General features: G+C 36.9%; 1 protein-coding gene across 1 annotated transcript in view; it reads right to left on the bottom strand.

Moving 5' to 3' along the window:
• PTPRQ (protein tyrosine phosphatase receptor type Q) overlaps positions 1–25,151 on the bottom strand; it is a 145,023-nt gene that overhangs the window by 31,691 nt on the left and 88,181 nt on the right. The window contains exons 43-50 of the mRNA XM_072864388.1: positions 18,156–18,488; positions 11,478–11,599; positions 7,576–7,762; positions 5,061–5,305; positions 4,371–4,437; positions 3,626–3,784; positions 1,563–1,785; positions 1,042–1,115 (exon numbers count right to left, since the gene is read on the bottom strand). Of these exons, the coding sequence (XP_072720489.1) occupies positions 1,042–1,115; positions 1,563–1,785; positions 3,626–3,784; positions 4,371–4,437; positions 5,061–5,305; positions 7,576–7,762; positions 11,478–11,599; positions 18,156–18,488 (1,410 nt within the window). The remainder of the gene's footprint in view (positions 1–1,041; positions 1,116–1,562; positions 1,786–3,625; positions 3,785–4,370; positions 4,438–5,060; positions 5,306–7,575; positions 7,763–11,477; positions 11,600–18,155; positions 18,489–25,151) is intronic.

Below are 25,151 nucleotides of genomic sequence, written 5' to 3'. Positions count from 1 at the left end.
TTGTTTTCCCTGATTGGACCACTGTCTTTCCCTTACTGGGCAAACTATTTGCTTCATTGGCTTAGAACTTCTAAACTCAGAACATATAAAGACAACTTTTGTGTTGCACTTTCCAAAACATTCAGGGCTAGAGAAATAGTGCCAGATCCTTTCAGAATATTCAGGTAGTGAAATAGCATTTCAGGATCTTCAGTATCAGATCATGTAACAAATTTCTAACATGGATTAGATGAATAAGGGAGCTCATATCACAGAAGATGAATGCCAAATGAAAAATATGTGCCCACTAAAATTCTTCTGGGTACTCATCCAGTTGTCTTGGGATCCCTTTTCAGAAAGTCAGGGCTAATGCTTAGCTAAGTAAGTTTTGGCTTACCAATATATTAAAAGAAGTTACAGATCTTATTGCGATCTGCTACGAGAGTCTTCATTCCCAATTTCGGGGGTAGATCAACACTGCCATGGAGGAATTTATGCTGGATTTAAGAGCCCATAACAGCTGGCCTATTGGCCAGCAACATCAGAACCAGATGGATTCTATGAGACAATATTAATTTATTAATTAATATGGAGCTTTGTCTGTATCTAAAGGATGAAAGGCTAAAGGGTCATGTCCTTAGATGAGCTGCCACTAGAAGGAATGATCTTCAGCCAAGAGGTTTCCTACACTAGGCTCACTGAAATAGCTCTACATCCAACACAGAGGGAAACTGCACAAACAGTATAGCTTCTGGCAGTTCACCAAGCAAGATGAGCTGTCCTGGCAAAATGGCATTTTTATTGGTATAACTGAATCTCTGCTAATGAACTTTGCCAATACTGCTTCTTCATTTAACAGTCCAGGCTGAGGTAAGACCTCTTGACAACCTTAAAAGGGCATACAAGGGAATAGATATGTTTTCTCAGCCATTCCGGTTAAGCTAGGTCCAACAAAAATAGAGATTATTTACTTCAGGGAAACCACTCTCCTAAAAAGAAACATGGAATCATCTAGATTCTTTGGAAACAGAAAAATACTTTAGTAAATGACACTCTCCTTACCTAACGTTTTGACAGGGTCAGAATAGTCAGAATCTGTAAACTGTCCTTTAACGTTAGTTGCTCTGAACTTAAATCTGTAAAATAAAACCAAGAAAACTAATGAAATAAAAGTTTATGTGCATTCTCTTCAATATTATTTCACTTAGCAACTAAAAACAAATTTTCAGTTTTAGTATAATATAAGCTGGAATCATTATTCACCTGCTAAAGTGATGTTATGACAGACATCAAGGACTCAGTGTCAATATATTAAATGTATAATCAAACTATATGATTTACTTATCTTGAATTTGGGCTTATTTAATTTAAGAACTCAGTAAGCATCTTTTGTTACCTAAAACATTTTGAAAAAATTTGTCTCCCATATTTATGCTCAGCCAAAAAATTTAAAATTAGAGGCGCAAGAAGATCATGTCAATCTCCACCTTTTCATAATTGAACTACACGTTTTGTATGTTTGTATAAATGTGTAATTTACTTAAATCTTTCTCTTGGACAAACATAGAGACAAATGTACTTACAGGTACTGCTTTCTTGGTTTTAGTGGGCCATTGCATATTTTGTCTTGACTGCCTGGTATCATACATGTAGTATCAGCACCTATGACATATATCTCTTCTTTTCCACTCAGATCTTCTTTTTCTTCTATACATGGTGGGTTTGGAAAGCCTTCATTTGTAAAATACGGCCTTGGTCTGTTGAAGTAGGCGTCGTACCACTTGGTAACATTCCCATCATGCTGCGCTATTGTAAAGAAAAGAAATAATCACAAACAATTTACATTCTAACCAGACTGTAATTTAAAAAGTTAAATAGGAAATTAATTTTTTTAAGAGCTTAGCATGCTATCAGTGTGTGCTGGTTTTGGCTGGGACAGAGTTAATTGTTTCCATAGTAGCTAGTATGGGGCTGTGTTTTGGATTTGTGCTGGAAACAGTGGTGATAACACAGGGATGGTTTAGTTACTGCTGAGCAGTGCTTACAGCAGCAAGGACTTCTCACTCCACCCTGCCAGCGAGTAGGCTGGGGGTACACAAGAACTTGGGAGGGGACACGGCTGGGACAGCTGACCCCAACTGACCAAAGCGATATCCCACACCATATGGCGTCATGCTCAGCATATAAAGCTGGGGGAAGAAGAAGGAAGGGGGGATATTCGGAGTGATGGCGTTTGTCTTCCCAAGTAACCGTTATGTGTGATGGAGCCCTGCTTTCCTGCAGATGGCCGAACACCTGCCGACCGATAGGAAGGAGTGAATGAATTCCTTATTTTGCTTTGCTTGTGTGCACGGCTTTTGCTTTACCTATTAAACTGTCTTTATCTCAGCCCATGAGTTTTCTCCCTTTTACCCTTCCAATTCTCTCCCCCATCCCACTGTGAGGGGAGTGAGCGAGTGGCTGTGTGGTGCTTAATTGAGTTAAACCATGACACGGTGCCATTTACACAACTAAGTCTATAACTGTATTTTGCACTTGAACCCAAATTTCCTTATTATCCAGGCTATCTGTATTTTGCTAACTCAGAGTAAGTCAACTGAATCACAACTAGAAAATTTCAGGGGCAGTCTTGCACATGAGCTCTGCCTGTAGAGGAACTCGTGCAAGCCACTTGACTTTGAAACTGAGCATGGCTAGCAAAGACAGTAAAAAACGTTTACTCTAAAGACAGTAAAGACTGTTTCATAAAGGAAATTACTAAATTTCCGTAAGTGGACAATACCCAGCAACTCAGGAGAAAAATCTTCAAAATGTTGCTTAACGTGGTATTTGCATATCTATCAGTTCAAGAGAATCTTCACCGCAATAGCTATGAAGTAAATGTCTGTAGGATTAGTGCTAAAATGCAAAATTCAGAAAAAGGTGAGAGACTTAATGTGAATTCACTTAATGTGAATGCTTCAATTCTATACTTTGAAAGCAAGGAAAACAAGGGAATTAAATACCCAGAATTTGTCCTTCTTAGGTAAAGTAAGCCTGACCATATGATGTCCTATCATGAAACTCCCACCCACAATGGTAGGCAATTACTCAAAAGAGTATCATGGCACTGTTCACATGAGTAAATGTTCATCAGTCCGTAGAAGGGAATACACATTCTAACCCACAGTCTACAGAAGGGATTTATATAAATCCCTCTGCCCCCGTTATGAAATGGAAATATCGACTGCACATGACTGCATTCTCTTACAGGGAACACTAATAGCAACAGAAGAAAAACCTTGCAAAAAAAGTTTCAGATTTATTTACCTTTCACAAATGCCAAATGTATTTTTTTTCAAGGAAGTAGGAAACAAAGAAAATATAATAATAATAATAGGGCCAGAATAATATTAGTGACTTCAAACAGCATGGATGACTCTTTGTTGGCAAATGTTCCCAAAATCTAATACCCAGCCCACAAGTATTGCGAAAGATGCTTTGCTCTTAGTACTCTTGCCACAGCTAAAGTGACTTTGTTAGCTGTTTTCTAACACGAAATTACTGAGACCCAAGAAAAGAAATAAAAGAGAAAAGAAAAACAGCTTGAAAATAAAGAAATAAAAAAACCTGAAAACAATTTTCGAGAGAACTTATACAATTCTACCTCCAGCTTCCACAACAAGAACTTGTATCTTCTTGATAGGGCCATGATCATCACTGTAATAACATATTGGCATTCTGATCGTAATTGTTGTAGCTGTGACAAGTAATGCCCCATTGGTATCATAAACTGGTGCTGGTTTCTTTTTAGGCCGTGGTGGTTCTGGTTTTAAACAAAGATATACCACAGTTTTGTTTTAAAACGTTTTCACTACAAGTACTTTGTTCAGGCACATAGCTGTGTTATGCAAGACAAATCTTCAGCATATTTTCAGGGACAACTTAATGTTCTACTTAATGCCTTAAGCCCTAAAAACTGTATTCTGATAAATGCCTCTGCATATCAGTTTTCAATTAAAAGAGAAAACAATAAAAAGACTGAGTCTTAGTTTTCAATGAATTTCAATCAATGATTGTATTTATTTACACAACTGTGATACTGTATACTTAGCTATACCTCTGTGATATTCTTCTAAGCCATTCACTGATGGTAACTAAAATACTGACGTCAGTGTGATTACTTCACTGAGTCTGCACATGGTATCATTCAAATATGAATAGCAAATGATCAGTGATACGCAGCAAAATTGAGCACTGCAATTCAAGGCTATCAGGTATGTGTTCCTGCTCCTACATTATGCATCCTCTAAATAATAGACAAAGGCACACAGCTATGTACTCACAGGTAGAACAGCAATTTCTTCAGCATTTATAGAGATTTCAACTAAAGGGCACTTTATGAGACATACCTTTGATATCCATGGTTATTTTCAGTTGAATTTTTGGCCCTGCACCAGCACCATTAATTGCATACACCTTAAAAAACCAAACACTTGTTTTAATGAGTATTTGTAATAGCTTCAAATTGGCCATATCTAGATATATTTGAAGCAACAATGAATGCTGAAACACTCCTGTTATGTTATTCACACTTTGCTAGAACTTCCTATTTCTTTACAATCCTAAGCACAGTAACACTTTATCGCTTGTAATGTAGCTCTTACAAAAAGGAGAAAAACAAGTCCACTTAAACAGTTAAACTGCCTCCTCTCATGTCCTAGTCTCTGATTATTTGAAAGGACTTCATGCGCATACTTCTGGCAAGCTCCCCTTGCAGAACTGGACCTTTCATCTGAGCCAAATGAGCAATGCAAGTGGTGGAATTAAGAGAGAGATTTAGTCTTGTACCTGTGACGACATGTCACAGGCTGCTTTGCTGGCACATGAACTGGTGGTCCCGGTACAAAGCTAACCACTAGTGATGTGTCCTGCTCCCACTCACTCTACCCTTTCATTGCTGCCCTCGTTCCTCAGACTTGCCTCTCTTCTAACATTCTCGGCATGATAATCTCATATTCAGCCTAGGTTTATGTTCCCTGTTTAGACAATCTCTCACTTATGTCAAAGAAAAAATCCAAAGAAAAAGTATCAGTTCTTACGCTGACATTATAGGTATGTCCTCCTTTTAGTCCTTCTATCACGGCAGTGACTGACTGATCTGTTTTATCAATGACACTAAGGTTGTGGATGCGGATGGCAGCGGGGTCATCTTCATTGTAAACCATAGCTTGATACACCTGAATATTTCCATTTGGTTCAGATGGCGGCACAAATGTTACTTGGAACTTTGTTACTTCGTCTGGTATCTTCTGAAATGTTATGTTGTTGGGTGGGTCTTCAGGCACTGAAATAAATATTTCAATGATCCACTTAAATCAGTTTACTACTATTACTATTAGAGTAAAACCTGAAAAATTACAAAGTGTATTTTTGCACATCAGTATTATTTCATTGGTATTTTCTGTTTTTACTAAAAACATCTCAAATACTTATTGCATATGTAAATATTTATAGAGACAATAAAAAGTTAAATATTTAGTGAAATACTATTATTAAAGATAGCATTTAATGCTACAAATATTAAAAATAATTATTAGATAACCCTCAGTAGTTTCTACTCAGAAAAGTTTCTTCTGATTTTCTACTCAGAAAGCCCGAGAGCACCATTATACCTTGAAATACATCTGGGGTAAACAAATCCTTGCATGGGCTGACAAGCAAGAAGCAAGTGTTAGTCTTGAGTATCCCTTTCTGAAAGCCCTCTGTCAACAGCAAGCTCCCTCTCAACATATAAACAAGCCACCATGCTCCTAAGAGTCTCTGCTTATCCCAGAGGGATAAGCTTTATCCCTAAAGAGGTAACTCTTTAGGAAAAAACTCTCCACTAGCCACTTCCCAGACACAAACACAACATGCATTTTTCCCAAAGACAGTTTTTTGTCAAATGCTTATTCCAGTACCTTATTCCCAAGACAGCAAAGGTATAAATCATTTTCCCAATGTCCCTATCTGAAAGGAAAGGCTATAACATTCTTTCCAGGCAGCTAAATATTTATTGCTCTACCTGAGCAGACAAGTATGTAGCGTGACCTCTAAATAGTGAAATCAAGCAACTGAAGGTAAACACATTCCCTCAGCCAAAGATTTAGATGCAGTTGTCATATCTTCCAGTTTTTTTACACCAGCCAACAAATGCTTACTCAGGCTTCTCTGGAGTAAGTCCATGTAAATTGGTCCTTACTCAGCCATATGCTAGACTGCACAAACCAGATGAGACAAGAGAGATGGAAAAAATAACTGTTCTTCTCTAAGGTTATTGCACCTCCTAATGTATCACATTTTTACATAAGAGAAAGAGCTACCAAAAAAGATAGCTCACAGGACAGACCCAGCTACCACCTAATTTAATCTTCATTCATTTTTCCACAGTAAAAGACCATATCAGCCTCCAGGAATATAAACAGGTCATGAAAACCTTAGAATTTAATGTATTAAAGGCATTAGAAAGATATACATATACACATTCATATCATATCATATCATATCATATCATTAGGCACATTTGATTTTCATACATCAAAGGAAAGATAAATGGTAAATACAATCACTGTGTAGTATGTCTAAATCTGAAATTAACCTGAGTATATAGCTAAGAAAGCTGACCTGCAGTTAACCTTACTAGAGATAAGGCAATTGTAGTTTATACAAAGTTAATAGCTTGAATGAAACAAGACTTCAATGTCTTTTCAGAAAAGATTTTTTTGTTGTTTTGTTTGTTTAAATATCCTTAGTGAACAATTCAAAACCAGCAAAGATAGTAGACAGAGCATAACCAGGAGCTATGTATGTAAAGCTAGGACTGTATCTTCCCCATGTACATCTGTTTATATTTTCCTAAGCAAATGCTATCTAGTTTTCTGTAACATAGCCTCTCAGTATCATGAGGTCCTCACACAGTTCCTCACTCTCATCCCTCAGTTTTATTTCTCCGAGTAACTTAATAGCATCAGCAACTTTTGTCACCTTAGTGTCTACCTCATTCTCCAGATTGTTTTGACTCTGTGGAACAGCTGACTCAAGCACAGATCCCTGTGGGCCTTCACTAGCAACCTCCTTCCACTCAGAATACACAGATTGTGTCCTCAAGTCAGTACAGGTACCCTTTATAAACGTTAGAATTCACTTCGCTTAATTTTTGTATGTTTAAATTTTGCATCAAGACCAAGGATGTTGTACAGAGTTTTCAATAGTCTCTTAAGGGAAACAGGCACCGCCACAGCGGAGAGTTATCCCTTCCTAAGATAGGTATCTTACGTATACATGCTAATATAGATAGGACCTCTCTTCATTGACTAAAGAAGTAATCTAGATGGCTGCGTTCCACACATCCATATTTTACATGAAGCAAGTTAAGATCTCTGCATTACTAAAGGTAAATCTTAGTATTTATCACCATCACTTTTTTTGTTGACTGCCACCTTTTTAAATATTAAAGAAAAAATATTGTGAGAACAAATCTGCATTAAAAGTGCACCATGTGTTCAAAACTCTCATTTGTCAGATGAAGGAAAAACTGCAAAGTTTGATCCATATAAAGTAGAGAAAAATACAAACCTGCTTCAAAAGTGGAGACAATTACCGGAGAACTAGCCTTGCCTTCAATGAATGCAGCATTAACATCCCCCGTAAAGGCAATGATTACTACAGAATACCTTGTAAATGCTTTTAAATCAGAAATTTCTAAGACTTTACTCTCAACATTTGTCTTCAGAAATTGAGCTTTATAATTGTCATTATCTACCTGTAAAATAATAATAATAAAAACCCCCTGATTACAAGACTTGAAACAGCCAAAAGCAGGACATTATTATTTGAACACCTTATTTAACTTTTATGTTTCCACTTTTCTAACCATTTACATAGAAGGGTTCACAAGAAGCCTCTAGCTACCAAGACTAGAAAGCTGCACAGGGGAGTACACTCCCATCTCACCCATATGTTGCCTCTTTAGCATGTCACGTAGTATGGGATTAAGGAAACGGGCTGTTTGCTTGGTGCTGTGTTCCACCAAGCAAACATGAACCGATTGGTAGACACTGGGCCAGGGGAGCTGCAGTGACCTGAAATGGGAATCAAACTAGGCAGAGATCCAGAAGATGAGCAGCCATATAGCAGAAAATTGTTTGGAATACAAAACCAAAAGAAAATTGGGGAGCAATATATAATGTTGATATGACTGCAGAAAGTGCAGTTCCTCTTGGAGTATATTAATAGAAGCACTACTTATAAGACAGTGGGGAGGGACTAACTCTCTCACTAGAAAAGCTGGAAAGTAGAAATAATTGCGGTTCAATCTAGAAAAGGGAGGATGGTGGAAGACATAGTAATAACTACAAAATATAAAAAAGGATGTTACTAAATTGAAGATAATCCATTGTTTCTAATGTTCATGAAAACACAAATAGAAATTTTATTTGCACCAAAAAAAGATTAGAATTAAATATTACAAAAACTGCAATGATATACCTAAATGTGTAAGTAAAACTATGACAATAAGTTTAGTTAAGAACTAGAACAATTTATTGAGGGTTGCTGAGCAATTTTCAGCACTGGACATTTTTGAGACCAGGATAATGAACCATTTGTGAGGAAGACTTTAGGTACACTTTTTTCTGTGTTAGAGCAGGATATGGACTGGATTATTTCTTGGGATCCCTATCATCCCTAAATCTCACATAGTCTGTAGTTCTATAGAAAAATCTACAGTGTTGGGCTTTATATCCAATTAATCAATTCTGATGTTAGCTTAAAAAAGGAGAAAAAGGAAAAAATAGGAGCTTGTCTAGTGTTTGATCAAGGATCATTTACAAAATTCTTTTTATTTCTATTCCCACTACTTCAGTTAATGATGTTTTCATTATTGTTTCTTCAGTGTGTAATTTGAAAAGAGGATTAGGTAGCTGTACAGTAGTTTTCCCACTGGATGAAATCTGTATTAAATGCAGCTGCTAAAACATTGGAATAGTTCAAGCATACCTTTTATTTGACAGATACGCATCTACCCCCACTGAGAATTAACCTGAACTAAACTTTCTGATGGACTAAACAGACATTCATTTCCTGGGATGGCCATGAAGAGCTGAAGCACTTTGTCCTATTTGACTGTCAAAAATCTGGCATATAAATATTTATACAAGAGCTAAAATACAATCACAGTACTACATCATTAAATTTATTTCTATTCTTCCTGAAGGTTAATGGTTCAGTTCCATCTTCCTTACTCATTTTCAGTAATATTTTATTCAGGACTACTTCTAATTATAGTGGGCAGCAAGACAAACTAAAATATGACTTGGAGGAATAATAATGAGGGAGTACTTTTTAGTTTTTGTGATCTATAAAACTGCAAGGAGCATCCTAGCAAGTTAAATAGAACCCTAATACATTCACTAATAAATACTAATTACTATCTTTTAAGAATAAAGACATCACAGAGTAGAAATCTGAAATTATTCTGTTCTGAGCCTATTTTTATAAATCCTTAAAGATACTCAGTTGAGAACTAAAATGAGTAAAGTTATATATATAGGAAGTTTGTGGAATTTGGAGTCTTCATAAGAATTTTCCCACTGGGACAATAAAATACATACGTTTTCACTGAAAAAGATTGTGACAGCTTTATTGGCCTTTAAGAAGGAATAGATTTGTCTACTAAGATGATTATCTACAGAACTGACCCCTGTAGTTACTGATCATTAGACAGACAACATCTGATTACAAGGAATCCCTAAAGCTAGATGTCTGAAATATATTTGAAAAAAACCCACTTTGTAAAAACAAAACCAAAGTCCTCCAAACGGAACATTTAAAACAGGTTTTTAAGTTCCTTTCAAATGCTGGCAGGCTCACATGAAACATTCCATAGTTCATCTTACTTTAGGAATTTTACTGTAACTTATATTGGTAAGGTATTTATAACATTTTCATAGTGTAGAATCAGATGACACCCTGTTTATAATTTAGGAACTATCAGAAAGAGGAGAAATTGTTTAAATACAAATTGATTAAATATTACACACAAAAAAATCAAGCTTTGAAAATTGCATTTGGAAGTTTTATCAAAAGAATGAAAAGAATTCTTTTTCTGTTGATGCACTATAATGCTGTTTAGTCAAAAGTGACAGGAACTTTTCACGAGGAAAAAGTCTTCTCTAACTTCAGTAAAGGAGAAATAAAAATTGTTATGTGGTTTGTAGCGACCTGCCCAACAGGCAAGGAACCATTCCTTCCCTGTTAGTATTCTCCTTGTTATTGTACATCCTCCATCCTGTCATACTACTGTGTTCAGAACTGAACAGATTGTACTCTACATATTGTACAATGAAATTAGAGGAAGAGAAAATAGCATGACTACACATTACTGTCTCTTGTACCTTTACTGAGGAGCTTAAAAATATTTGGTATTTCTTTACTGATCTTAGAAATTTTGATTGCACAAAAATCTCAGCATTAATATTTTAGCATATCTGTAATTCTCATGACCAATTCAGAAACATTGAAAATATACACATAGTATAGTCTTACTCTCTTCTCAGGAAATTGAAAGAACTTTCTATTTAAAGTCTTTAAATAGCTTGAAGTAGTCTTTAATTTTTTTTTCCTATTGTCTAACAGACTGATTCAGGACTTTTGAAGCTTTCCTGGGTAAAGTCTGGTAAACTGCTTCCCATTTTCACTGATAGCCCTTTCTGTATAATTTCTGGAAGAACAGGGAACCTATCTCCTACTTAAAACTTCTCATGTGCTCGAACTTAGAAAGTTTCATAGCTTGCCACAGGGCAGGAAATGAGGTTTATTAATGGTTGTTTTAAGGAGTACTATAAGGGTAGTAGAGGATGAAAAGAGAAAGGCCACTAGAGGTTTTCTCTTATGTCAGCCTTTTTTTGCTTACAAAGATCAAGGAGAAAGAAGTGTTATTTCTGTGCTACCAAGATACAGCTAATCTGATGGACAGAGCACCAAGTGGCAAGTGGGAAATCTAGTTTGACTTTAAAGTTTGCCCTCTGATGCAGTGTAACTTTGTACAAGTCACTTCCTTTTGCTGGGCTCTCCACTCTAATCTGTAAAATCATGACAATGAACTTTTCCTTCCTTTGAAGAAAAAAAAAAGTAATTATTATTTTTACTAGTAAACAGCATCATTATTGTTTGAAGGAGGTACGCCTCCCCAAAGCTCAGCTACTGTTTTCTTGTATACATTTATAGCTACACATTTTTTTCTCCAAGACCTCTTATTAGTACACATTTTTAATACCAAGTAATTAATTTATCTCCCATTAAGAAATTTATAAATGTACAATTAATTCTTATGTGGAGTTTATGTGGAAATAAACACAGTCATATTGTTTTTCAATCCAGTTTATGACTGGCCTGTAATTTCTATAAGAACATCTGCTGTGGTATTTATATCACCAAACATCTGTATTACTACCAATAATAAAACAGAGTTGCATTACTGAGGTAATGTCTATGAGGTAGCATGTTGGTCCAGTAATGATGACAGGTTCACTCCAGCTGATATTAATACTGTGAGGAGATGTAGCTAAAACAGTCACATTTTCTGGAGGACCATCTGGAGCTGTAGAAAGAAATATGTGTGTGAATCATGGCCAAAGAAGTTCACAACAAATAACCCAGTAATTTTAGTGGCCAGTAGAGATTATTTTTCAATTTGAAAATAAAAATTTTCACATATTTACCATTATACACTGCTTAAATAATTAGAACATTTTTTCTTTCTCATATGTAAAGCATACAGTGTGATTTAGAAACACAACTTCCATTGCAATTACTACACCTTTTCTAGAGTATGAACTGCCTACAACTTCATCTTAAATTGAAATGATAGGGTTTTTAATTACAAGTTACTTATATGTATTTTACATGACACAAGCAAAATATATACAACTATTTAGAGAAATAGACAAGTACAATATATTTGTTTATGTTAAAACGACTCATTCAAAGAACAAGAAATTGTGAAAATACAAGGTCTTCTGCATGCTAGTAAACATTTCCAGCAATGTTGGAAAGTACTAGTACGAATAACTTTATACAGAAAAAAAATATTTTCTAGGTTTCATTTCAACTTATTCTTAACATGTTGAGAAACTCTGAAAAACACACCCGAAAAAGTGATCGGAATTGTAAGCAGGCAAGTATGTTCTCATTAAGAAATGGGATTTTCCTAAAATTTCCTTTTGTCAAGGTGATATGTGAATTTAGTTATTTCTTATTCAGGAATAAGAAATTAATGAAATCATAATAACAACACAGCAGTTCTCAGCAAGTGGTATTACTTTTTCATAACAACCATGGTAAATTTCAGGAAAATAAAATTTGGCTCCATGAACTTGGCTCCATGGTGCCTTTTTTTTGGGGTCTACTACAAAAAAAGACAACTGTGATATGTATCAGTGAACAGCCTGTTATGGAAGCAACAATAGATTCGTACATATTTCCAGAACTTGGCTTCATGGTGCCTTTTTTTTAAATCTACCACAAAAATATACAACTACGATTAACACATATCAGTGAACAGTCTGTTATAAAAAATTATAAAAGTGATCATATCTATCCTAATCAGAAGATGTAGTCTCTTTTCTCAAACATGATTAATGCATGAATATGTGTTTTTTCACCATTAATCATTAGGTAAGAGGGCTTAATGAGGAAAAGTGGAGTGTAAACAAGGCTACTTTGTTAGGTAGAAAACCGGTTAGGAAAAGGAAAAATAGCATGGAAGGAGGTATGTAGCTATTGAAATTATGTGTGAAAGATTAATTAGGAGAAATCATAAAATTTTGCACTGTGAAGGTGAAAATTTTGCACCATGGTTGCAGAATAAAACAGGAAGATTTGGGAGCTGATAAGGTGTTATGAAGTTTAGGGTGTTGGATATAGGAGGTAGATTGCTGTACTGGGATTAGCAGGAATATACTAGACTTTGTAGGCAGGATCAAATTCAGCCATTGGAAGCAGTCCCCAAAAACACTGAATAGCATGGAACAACTGAATGAAGAGTGTAACTGAATGAACTATGAAAGCACATGAGGGGTGGTGAAAGAGAAGACTGCTCAGAGAAGGTTGGCTGTTGAGTGGGGTGCTAGAACCAATACAACAAAATGCAAGGGCAAACATGTTCCCTAAAAACTAGAATTAGCGCAGATGAAGCTTATTTTGCAGGTAATGTGTGTCAGACTTGTTGCTCAGTGTCTTTTAGTGTGAACAACGCTTTCAGTAACTCTGGCAGTGGTATTACTTTTATTGCCAGCTGAAATTTCTGAAAAACAGTATAAAATTATATATATAGCTTCTCGAGCCTTAGTTTCCAAACCAACCAAGTTTCCAAAGACAATTTTCCATTACTTTTTTATAGCATTAATGGAGCATTTAATCTCTCAATATTTTTTTTCAGAAACCAATTTAGGTTTACGCATTAGACAATGATGGCATGAAATAATTTAAAAGCATAATCTAATCTACAAATTATCCAACCTGAAGTTATTTATATGGATAATTTCCATATGCAGTTTATATTTGATACATTTTTAGATCTTTGCAGGAAAATTCTAATTGAGTATGCTGTATTTAAGATACGTAAAACAAATCTAAGCGTTAATACGTGGTTTATTTTCATCATGAAAAGTACAGTATCAGACATTAACTGAATGATACTGAAATTTAGGAATATTTTCTGAAATAATCGGTATAATTAGAAAGAAAACTAGAAAATGAAATGTGTCTAACATGTCTCATGTCTTACAAAACCCATCTTTTTAAAAACTGTGTTTGCTTCAGTGGGTAACTGCCATGTTCTGATTTAGGTTTGTTTGTGAAATGAATCTAGTCAATACAAGGCCATGATATCACTATACCCTTTCTCTTATAAATCACAGCAATTTACTCAGTTGAAATGACCTAGTCTTTTTCTCTCATTCCCCCATAATCCAATCACTTCCTCTCATAAGCACTTTTCTCCTGGTTTTCACAATAATGCATTTTCTGTAACTAATAACCATCATTTCCTGATTATCATGCTTCTATCCTTGCACAGGAATGTGGGTCTTATGGAGGTCAGGGTCATCTTTCCCATCCATCTGTGTCCTGATGCTAAGGCAGCAGTTAAGTGTTCAGCTTGAAGATAAGTCTGGATAGCCCATCCTTAGCATAATCCTCAAAAATAAGACTGAATACACCAGTCTTCTAACAGAAAATCATGCTTGCCAGTTTGGTTAAGACCATCCCTTTTTTCTTTTTCCCAACAAAAATTAAGTGTGAGGTTCAGTTATTTCATTTTATGGTCACCTAGGTTATTTTTACCTATATTTAAACATTTATATCTTATATTAGGCCATATTTACTTTCCAATATTTAGTTCTGAGAGAATGAAAGGAACAAAGAAAAACAAGCTCTCTCAGGCAAAACTTGCCAGAAGAAAGGGCATCCAACAACAGATGGAATATTATTGCTTTTCACCATACAGAAATATTCATTTAAGAATACCAAGAAACTGGGTATCAGCAGGGATTGGGAAAGAAGGTGCTGAAAAGAGAAGCATAACCCTCTGCCCCATGCGTCTATGTCCTAGCTTTCATGGGACATTCGAACATCTGGGATTTTCCTTTGTATCTCAGTATATCCTGGCATTAGGAGACTTGGCACTTTACCAAAAAGCATTGCATTGTGTAACTGTACAAGATCCAAAATGAGGTCAGTGATCTCACTGCCATTCATTTTCCACCTAACACTGACCCTCCAAAGTGATTTTTCTCTTAGAAAGCACAAGGTTGGCCAATCTTATTCTCCTTATAAATGTAAAAGTGAAACGTGGGGTAACTGCAGGTGTGAGGGAACAAAGTTTCCCTAGCTATGGAAAACATTTCTTGCCCTTTCCCTTACTGTGACACAACACTGTCATCTTATGTACTGGTAACTATATAAATCTAGGTTACGTTGAAAATATTTCATCTTGCAGAGTAGATTTGGCTGTTGGGCAATCCATCAGCTACATAATAACAGTGCCATCAAACTACTTTATGAGACAGTAGGACAATTCCTGTGAGGATAATCTGCAAGAGAGAAGGCTGAATAGTTTATCTGTGTGATGTGGGAACTGGACTGTACTGAACAATCTATTACATTTTCCATGGAGTAAAGCTATAACCACTTTCAGTACAGAACACAGCCATTATTTTTTGTTTGAAACTTGTAAATGAGTTAAAGAATCTTAAAAAGAATTCCTGTAACCTTAAATTTACCTTCATAATGAACAACTGAAATAAATAGCCAAGGTCCTCACCTTAGTCACTGGATATTCAGAACTATGAGGTATTTCTGCTTTAGCACAACAGTCAAATCCTCAGCAATTGTAAAGAATACTTAGGGTTTCTGTTATCTAATTTTTGCTGTTGAAGTTTCATCTCTTTATATTCTGGGAACTGAGTCTAACAGCTTTCAGCTTAAATGCAGTTAACTTCTGAATATAATAACTACAGTATTTTCTTTAGGTTTGAGAGAAACAAAAATTTCTGAGAACCCAATTATTTCTGAAGAAAAATTATTTGACTATTATTTCACAACGAAGGTAGCCTTCCTTTTGGCAGAACCAATGTCTTACAGAGGCATTTCTTGAAAATCAGGAACAGTGGCTAACTTCTGCCCTCAAATCTGCAAACACAACTCCCATTGATTTTATGGGCTAAGTACTCAGGCTATTTTACATAGCAGCTAAGCACCCTTAAGCCCTAACAGACCATGTATATTGGCTGTGTACCAGCAGGCTAATCCAGAGGATGCTTGGCCCAGTCCACCAAGGAAAGGAGAGGGGGATCAACACCTGTTCTCTGGATACACTCCACAAGGCGGCCCAGAGTGCCGGCTCAGTTTTTTGTGCATCCTGAATTTCCCTTCCCTGCTATAGGCAGTGCCCTTTGCAAAAGAAAGAGGGGAACTAAGGTTTTTTAGTCTGTTTAACAATATTTCTAAAGACTAGTCTTTGGAAAGTATAAGGTCAGGTAGCTAGAGACCCGCCCTTGCCAAAGATCAGCCGCTGCTCAGGGAGGCTCTTAGTGCTGCTGAAGCACGCCGGAGCTGCCAGCTGGCTACCCAGCTGTGGCGTGTCGCGTTCCTCTTTTTGTCCTCCTCAGCTGACTGCCATTACCCCAGGAAAAAGACCAGCACCCAGCCATGGTATCTGGAATAGTGCCCATGCTTCCTTGACTCCCCGGCGGTGTGTTTTATAGGCAGCTTGTCTCTTGATGTGTCACTGATTTAGCTCACAGGAAATTTGTTGCTGCCCACTTCCCTCACCACAGACACAAGCCAGCAGCCCCAGACACTTGGGCTGGAAGAACTGGTGGAACTTTTTTAACTTCTACCCCACCACTGTTTGTTAAACTAGCTAATACAGCACACAGAGGACCTACTGCTGAGAATGACACTGTATTGGCATGGAAAGGGCTTGTGCAGTCTAATGAGATTTGTATACTTTTTACTACGATCTCCTCAGTGGGACTGGTAGGAAACTAGTTCTCTCTTAAACTAAATTATCACTGTCCAGAGAGGAAATCATAAAAAGGATCCTAACTTTATGTGATTACATGTTTTGCTTATCTGTGCCTCTGTCCAAATGAAATCCCTAACTTTCCTAAACTCAGCAACAATTTTTTTAAGATAAGTGTTTGCATATGTCAGCAGCTGAGATCTATCCATCTAATAGTAAGAAATCGCCCCAGAGCTGTTGGCTCAAGAGTTGCACAAATTCTGTTAGCTATTTTCTGCTCCCTCTGGGGTTATATGTTTTTTGATTTTTTTTTTTCACTTTCATTTAAAATATTGCATTAATTTAGAGGCATAGCATCTCCATAATAACTACTGGACAAAGAAAGTAAGTGCACATGAGAATGACTCCGCAGCTGATTCCAGTACTTCTCAGTCCAAAGGACTGCTTCTGTGCTTTAGGTGAAAAATGGTCTGTTGTGATGTTCACTATCATGGTGTCCAAATCTCTTTGCCCTTTGGGGCTTAGAATTTCTTTATTGCAATTTCTCATCTGTAAATGAAGATGACAATTATTTCCCTACCTAGTAGGAAAATTGTGAGGTATTTAAGGATAGATGGCTGTATTACTGTACAGAGAGTGCACAGATACTATGAGGAGCATTATATAAAAGCCTCTTGGATTCACATCTAATGATTGTAAAAACATGAACGGAACAAAATAAGTATGTGGGCCATTGAATAGTCCTTGGTACACAGCTGTTTAAGTCCTTGGTATCTCTATTATGATTACTTTGGAAGGGGAAAGGAGTGAAGGAGCTGTGATTTAGTCAGGCCACTCATGGTGGTTCTCACTTGTTCTACACGGGCCCGAGGCCGGATCTCAAATGTGCTCTGACCTAGGCTGGCTGTGGACTGGGAGGGAAGGTCATATGTCAACATGACAACTTCCTAAATAATTTATGTTTCACGTCCTCTTCTCTCAAATATCTCGTGATGACTTATCTGTGACAACTAACTCTTCTCTTACTTGGAAACCAAATCCTCAGCTGAGGTGTGACAGTCCTAATATGTGTCATGGCAGTACTGTAGGTGTTACATGGTTACTCAGATTTGTAATCTCTTTAGGTGGACATGGTATTGGAAAGAAATCTGAATTCCTCTGAAACTATTGCTTAAATTCTATTTCCAGGAACGTACAGCAGAATTTCAGGAAAGTGTTATGACATTAGAGAACAGACTTCTAGTCAAAGAATCAAAAAAGGACTACTTTTCATTGACACACACACCATGTGAGATGGATTGAAAATGGCGTATCAACCCAAAGTAGCCAAAATTCAGACTTACCAATTCTAGATGTGGAGTAGGGCTGAGGAATGAAATTGCTGTTGGCTAAGCAGTAAATATAGTAGAGCATCCAAAAGGCATTAAAATCTGAAGTAGTGTCAAGTATGCATACCTACCACATGATTTATATCATGATATTTAATACGTGAAGAGTTGCAATAAATCCTTATTAACTTCACCAATATTGTACATCTATGAAGAAATAATTTCTACCAACTGTTCTTGCTTATTTAGGTGAACATCACATTGTTAAAGCATTATGACACATGGCAAACATCCTTACTTACAGCCAGGAAGTGTTTGTGTAGAAATCCAAGGTGAAGAACTGCCATAACCAACATTCGTACTGGCAGCAACTGCAAATCTGTACCATCTGTATTTTTTCAGTCCATACACTGTCTCTTCTATCCGGTCATCCACCACATTTTCATATAAATATTGATGCATCTCATATTCAATACATTCTTTAGTTTCCCAGTCACTGCAGTGGATGGACTGTAGCTGTGTGGTAATCTTGTAGTTTTGAAAGTAGCCAAGGATAGATTTCGGTGATCTCCAATTCAAGGTCACGCTTGTTGATTGCACGTTGGAAAAAACAATATCCCTGGGAGCACTAGGAACTACAAATTAAAACACTTGTAAGCTATCTTCTTTTGAATGAAAAGTGATTGCAACTACAACCCTTTTATCCAGTGTTAAAAAAATATTTTAATAAGCATGTCTAAAGACCAAGATTCAACTTCATATGGTTAATAAGGAGTAATTCCATTGGTGTAAATCACACTGTACATATATAGGTGGCGTACATTTACTATAGAGTTTGAAATAAAGAAAAATACTTTTAGGTGTGGCATGCAGGGGCAGCTTTGAGAGGTGTGACATTGCTGTTGCTACATTTGGGGCTATGTCTGAGCTGGGGGAGGGAATATCAAGCAAAGTTATTTTTGGCCTACCCGTAGCATCTTTTACTGCTGTTGCTAACTGGGATTCCTCACCTCTCACTTAGAAATACTCATTTGTCTCCCTCTCTCTCGATAACATATGCAATCCTCAAGCAACACTTCAAGGTTTCATAAGTGTTCTGTTTCAGCTTCTGAATGGAAAGTATCAATACATGCAATACGTTTGTCTATCTTTATATAATTACTTTACAAGCTGTTCAGTAAACAACAAATTAAAAGAATGCCAACAGGAAAAGCTAAATAATATGGCAATACAAAGCAAAAAAAGAAACTTCCCATAACTTTGCTTCCATCTATTTATATACATACATATACATGGGTATACACAGGTTATATTCATATGCATGGAGACAAAAGCAGTGCATGGATGTACATACATAGACATATACACATATACACACATGCACACACATTTATCCATATCTATATTAAGCCAGCAGTGTACTCCCAACTCTCACAGACTGGATGCAACATATGGTTTTGTGCTATATCACATAGTCATACAGTAAGCTAATATTATCTCTAAGACTCTGTAAGATAATACTAATACTCTCCGTGGCAAAAACTGTGCAGAGAAATCAGCTCAGAAATAATTTTGTGCACTTAGTTTTAAAGAGTGCTTTAGAGTCTTTGGGGGAAGAAGTATCGCTGGTAAAAGAAAAACACATGATACATCCTCAAACTGAAACTGAAGAAGCCCCAAGGCTTACATAAAGAATAAAAGGATCCCAGACCAACGTTACTGGGGAAGAAAGAGAAAACCGTCCCTTTTTTTTCAGCCTTTTGGGAATATCTGATCTCTGCTTTCATCTGCAACAATTTGTTTATAAAAATCATCCTAATATAAAAAACCTATCCACTAAATATGAATATTTAACAAGAAATGTAAATTCTGAGTCAAACCAAGCTGTGACAATGAAAAGGTTGAGAAATTCAAATCCCTTCAAATGACCCCAAAGCAGGTGGAACCTTCAGGAGAGGAGTCAGCCACAGGAACCATGTCCTTCCGCTCAGCTCTCATGCACGCGTACACAACATGGCAGCATGCAACAGCCCCATATGCTCCCACCCTGCTACACGCTAAGCAGACACAGAACAAGAGCAAACCATCTAAGAAAAAAATCTTTGCTAAAGACAACTTTCATCATCATACTCCATACTATCAAAATTAAAGTTGTTTTCCTCTGTAGTTGTTAGCATGAGGAGAAGTACAGGAAGTAGTAAATAAAAACAAAACAGGCAGTAACCTTCTTGCTTGATCACAGTTTTAGAGATGTAATACTCAGTTTGTCCACTTTCAAAAAAATAAACACTGCAATATTTTCGTAATAGCTCTACAAACTGTATTTGCTACTCATGTAAATTACAAGAAAGGGCTTAGTTTGACCATTAATTAATGGAAAATAAAGGCAGAGAAATGTTCAATGGTTACTATAAAAAAATTGTATTTTTCCTTAAAAAATCCTCCACTCTATGGTAATATAAGTTATTAATATCTGTTAAGATACTGCAAAGAATATGAATCTTACACACTCAATTATGATGATGACAAAATGTGGGATAGAATGGATAAAACTATTTGAGTGAAAGAAAAGTTACCACCAGTCTCACTTTGAACTTGAATTAAAGTATTTTTAAGACCCAATACTATATATTCCAGGAATTAAAATATTAAGAGTCAGCAATTCCAAAGACATCAGAACAGATAAAAATTAAAAGAATTTAAGAAAATTCAATTCTCCTCCTTCTCACTCAGAGGGGATTACTCTTTTTTAGATAAGAGACCTCACCTCATAATATGACCTCACCTTCCCAGGCACACTACTTCAGGAACTCTTGCTGCGATAGGAACAGCCAGCATTGGCAAGTTTGGAATAAAAGTGTGAAAGTATGTAACATGGAGATGGAAACAACTGGCTCTAATGCCTCTTAGTCTACCATTACTAACTTCCATCTGCTGAAAACTGATTATTGGACTATACTCCAATTTAAATGAAAGACTAGATCAAATACTGAAACAGGGGCTTGGAATAAAGTAGATAGTAACTGGTTGCTTGCTGGGTCCCAAGAGGAAGGTGGAAGTACATACCTTCACTTGCTCAAATGTGCAGCTGGTAGAGCCGTGGCTGGTACTACTGCAGTCTCTGCACGTAAACCAAGGCAGGTTAAAGAGATTAGACACAGGCAGAAAGAGCAGTGCCCATGTTCTAGCCAGCATGGTGGGCTTTTCTTCTCAAGGAGAGTATCCTGTTCCCCAAGTTTCAACATGGATGATGCCATCAAAAGAATTGAGAGCTAGCAATGTTGCAGTAAAGATGTTGCAGTAAAAGATGCTTGGCAGTTTCTCAGAACTAGAAATGATATCGGGAAAAATAACAGTGGCTCTGATTTGTGGGCTCTCACACAGAACAACAAAAGTCTAATAAAGTCAGCCTCCATGAGCTCTCCTTGTATTTGGTGGAAAGAGACAAACTCCCAGAGAGCGGGGGAAAGAACAGGGTGCAGGAAAGTGATGTTTCTCTTTCCATCTGTCTCGTATAGAAGTGTCCTTTTTCCTGCTGACTACAGGGGGAAGCCATGCAAATTACACTCACAAGGCTGAAGATAGTCTCTGTGATCATCCTGGTGAGTAATACTACATCAAAACCACCATTTCGAAAGACAAACTTGCAGGTATCAGGATAACAGATAGATTAGACAAGTACTTCTTTCCTACAAAAGCTTTTATTTCTATTTTATGTCATAATTTTTCCAGTTTACTAAACCCCACATACGAAAAATATTTCTAACCTACAAAAGAAAGGGTCAGTCGGCAGAAGATGTAGGAAAAGTTTCTCCGTCAGTGCCTAGACAGATCTTTAAAACGGAATCAGAGCCTTAAACATTAGTCAGTTTAAAATCTAGTCCGTTTTATCTCATTGTTTACATAGACAAATCAAATCTAAATGTAATCCCTCATTAGAACAAATGAAAAGACGTGCTCTGAATCCAGAGCAAATCAGAGGTTTGCTCCAAGGGCTGCAGTGAGGAGCAGTGACACCCAGTGGCACAGTGTCTCTTGCACTTGATGATTGTGTTCAATGAGACAATTTCAAGACAACTATGCTATTGGGTTACAGATACAAAGAGGATTACAATTACTCTAGCATGGAGAATCAGATTTCCATTCCTCAAGAATGACTAAAATTCCCCCAACTTTTTCTGTCCACAGATGGTACTGATTTGAACAAACCATTCCATGCTTCCTGGAGTAATCACGCAGCTTGTTTAAATTTTCTAAACATGACTCAACTATGATGAAGTGATCACTGTTCACACTAAAAACAATTAAAGCCCAAAATTGCATCTTTGTCAATTATTCTTTCAGATTGAATTGGAACTGTAACAACGACTTTTGTATCTGCTCTTATACACTGCTGCTTTATTACGTGCCTAGCAGGAACTTTATTATTATTCCTGCTTTCCAGAAAGGTGCACTTAAAGAAAAGGCATGAAAAAAGCTGTGTTTGTGGTGGTGTAGGACACTAATTGTCTAGGACTGTGCTCTGATTAGCTAGCTGGCATTCTAGTGCTAATCCCATATTTAAATTTCCCAGGAATCACGGGTAGGACCCCTTAAGTCTCATCATCATACATCTGACAGGCTTTCCCTATTGAATTATATTGCATTTGCTATAATTCAGCTAGCTCTGGGAGTAGGGAGTTTTTCAAAGTCTGAAATTTTTGGTGCAAGGTACTCTATCGTTTTCCATTTAATAGCTTTTAATTCAGCTTCTGAAGGCCAGCCAGGGATCTGGCAGAGAGACTGGCCATGAAATGCTGGTGAATTCAGTTTCTGGACTGGAGGAGGAATGAGGTATTTTCAGGTTCATCCACCATTGTTCACATGATGGCCAAACTCCAACGAAAAGTGCCTGAAGCCAGATCCACATGGGATTTTAAGCTCCTAAAACCTATTTACGTGCCTGAACTCCCACTGAAGTTGACAGGAAGCTAAGCACCTAAATAGAAGTTACTTTGATGGATCTTGGCCCTGGTTCCCTACGCTCGTCTGGCTGCAATGCTAATCAGCCCTTCCAAAGCTGGTGGACTGCTCTGAGATTAAGTTTTTATTTGAGAACCTAAATTAAAGGAAATTCCTGGTAGAAAAAGCACCAGCACTGTGCAGACTCAGATAAAGTTGAACTGGGCCAGTGGAACTGGTTTAAATGAACAGAAATACTCGGTAGAAAAAATCTTACTCACAATGCAAAGATAACCTAAGGGCAGCAAAGGACACACACAAAAAAAATCTACTGAGAAAAGAGAGAAGTTACGGCTTTCTGTAAAGACTTCTGTGGAAAGCAATGACTACAGCTGCGCGGGCCGGGAACAGAAGACGGTAATGTGATATGGCATAGTTCCTAACGAAGTTAATAAAAAAAAGTCTGCCTACAGAACAGCTGCTTGTAGCTGGAGTTTGGATTAAAAGAACAGCGGCAGCCTAGAAGTCTGTTGGGTGGTATTAAGAGCATCAATAGGAGGAAAGTGAAGAACAAAGTAGAACAGATAGCAGTGGGGACACAACAAGAGTCTTCAGAAAATGGAGGTACCTGAAAAGAAAATAAATATTCTCTATTATCTCTATTAATTTTTGAAAGCTTAGTTACCCAAAGGAGTTCCCTGGGTTAAGCTGATATCCCTGATCATACTAAATAGTACTCTAGTATAGACTGCTAATTTCAGGGGGACTCATCATGATATAAAGTCCTGCTCAGTATGAACAAGGACATCACAAATAGGTCCCAAATGATTTTACTAACATAAAAATGTAAAATACTCTAGACTATTTTTCCCATGACTTGGGACTGATACTATCAGACATGCTTTAAAGAAAATTGCACAGTTGAAAACATGTCTTAAAAAAGCCTCCTTGGACTGTGTCTCTTAGTCCTTAGCACATTAGAAAATTCTAACTATGGGATCTAAGCACTGAAAAATCAAATCCTACAAATCTAAGGAGAAATGCACACCTTGAAGCTAAGCTTAGAAAAGTAGTGGAAAGCTGTTAGTATTCCAGTCTGAAATTAAATAAGAATGCTCAGCTTTCCAACAAATGGGACCACTGTCTACTTTTCAGCAAACAATTTATTTGACCTGTAAATGCTTTCAATGTCAGCTTTGTATGTATACGTGACCACCATTTCTTTTACATTAATCTAGAGTTGACCTAGTCCTTAAAAAAAAATTTCTTTCATCCTACACTATATGATTCTTCTATTTTTATCTACCTGCTTATAAAAATAACATCAATGCAATTTCATTGGCAGCAACGAAGTGATCATTGCATTTGTCTAGTGAAGATTTGCCATAAACATCAAAGCCATTAACTGACATTTGGGCATACCAACTAATCAGAAAATCTAAAAAACAAATCCACACTACATTAAGAAAATAGAAATCTGGTAAAAAAAATCAGTTTCAGTCATCTTGGAAATAAGTGTTTCAAAGATTCTTAGTCATGATTCACTCCACAATTTTTGGATGCTTTTACTTTAATACAGTTTGGAAAACATGAACTTGCAGCATTGACTGAAGATGTGAAACGTGCTGCTCTTATCTGTAGTAGTGACAAGTACACCGAAGCTCTTCCATTTCCAATGCTGTGGCTCTGCGGTAGGTTGATTCCTCTGGATAACCAGGCCAACACACTGCACTGCACACTGCACGTCATGCTTGGGGCCATAAGGACTGCTTTAGGGTACAGACTTAAATATTTCTTCCAGTGCATTACAGTCATCTGTAGTTCTCTTCACAAGTTAATGAGGAAATTTATGTAACTCCAACTCATAGAGCTGCCATGAGCTGCCACATCCTAAGAAAAGGATTTACGGTGAAGGAAACAGAGCATTTCCTTAGGTATGAAGAAAGCTTTAAGCCCATGCTACATTTTGTGCTCCTCACATACCTGGATGAAAAAAAGGCCCACATTTTCCAAGGGGCACCTCCATTGTGGAGGTACAAACCCAGAATCTTTAAAGGTTCCCCTGTGCAGAGAGTAAAGACATTTTGTGCACAAGTAACAACAGGTAATGATAATGCCACCTCCACACCAAAAGACCTAAGAAACTTTCCCATTAACCAATCCTTTTAGGCACTACTCTCCTTCATGCACAAGGCATATTTCTGTGTATAGCTACAAGTTAGTATTAGCCAGCAAAATTAAGCACAGATTAAATTAAAAAATGTTTCCTGGACAAATTCCTAGCCATATTTCTTTTAAATGTAAGTTATGAATGAATCTCTGTTTAGTAGAAAACAAATGGTAAGGACTGTCACCCC

Source organism: Ciconia boyciana, chromosome 1, assembly GCF_034638445.1.
Source record: "Ciconia boyciana chromosome 1, ASM3463844v1, whole genome shotgun sequence".
NCBI classification, from domain to species: Eukaryota; Metazoa; Chordata; class Aves; order Ciconiiformes; family Ciconiidae; genus Ciconia; species Ciconia boyciana.
Note: the sequence above shows the minus strand (reverse complement) of the source record. Positions and strands in the feature narration are given on the sequence as shown.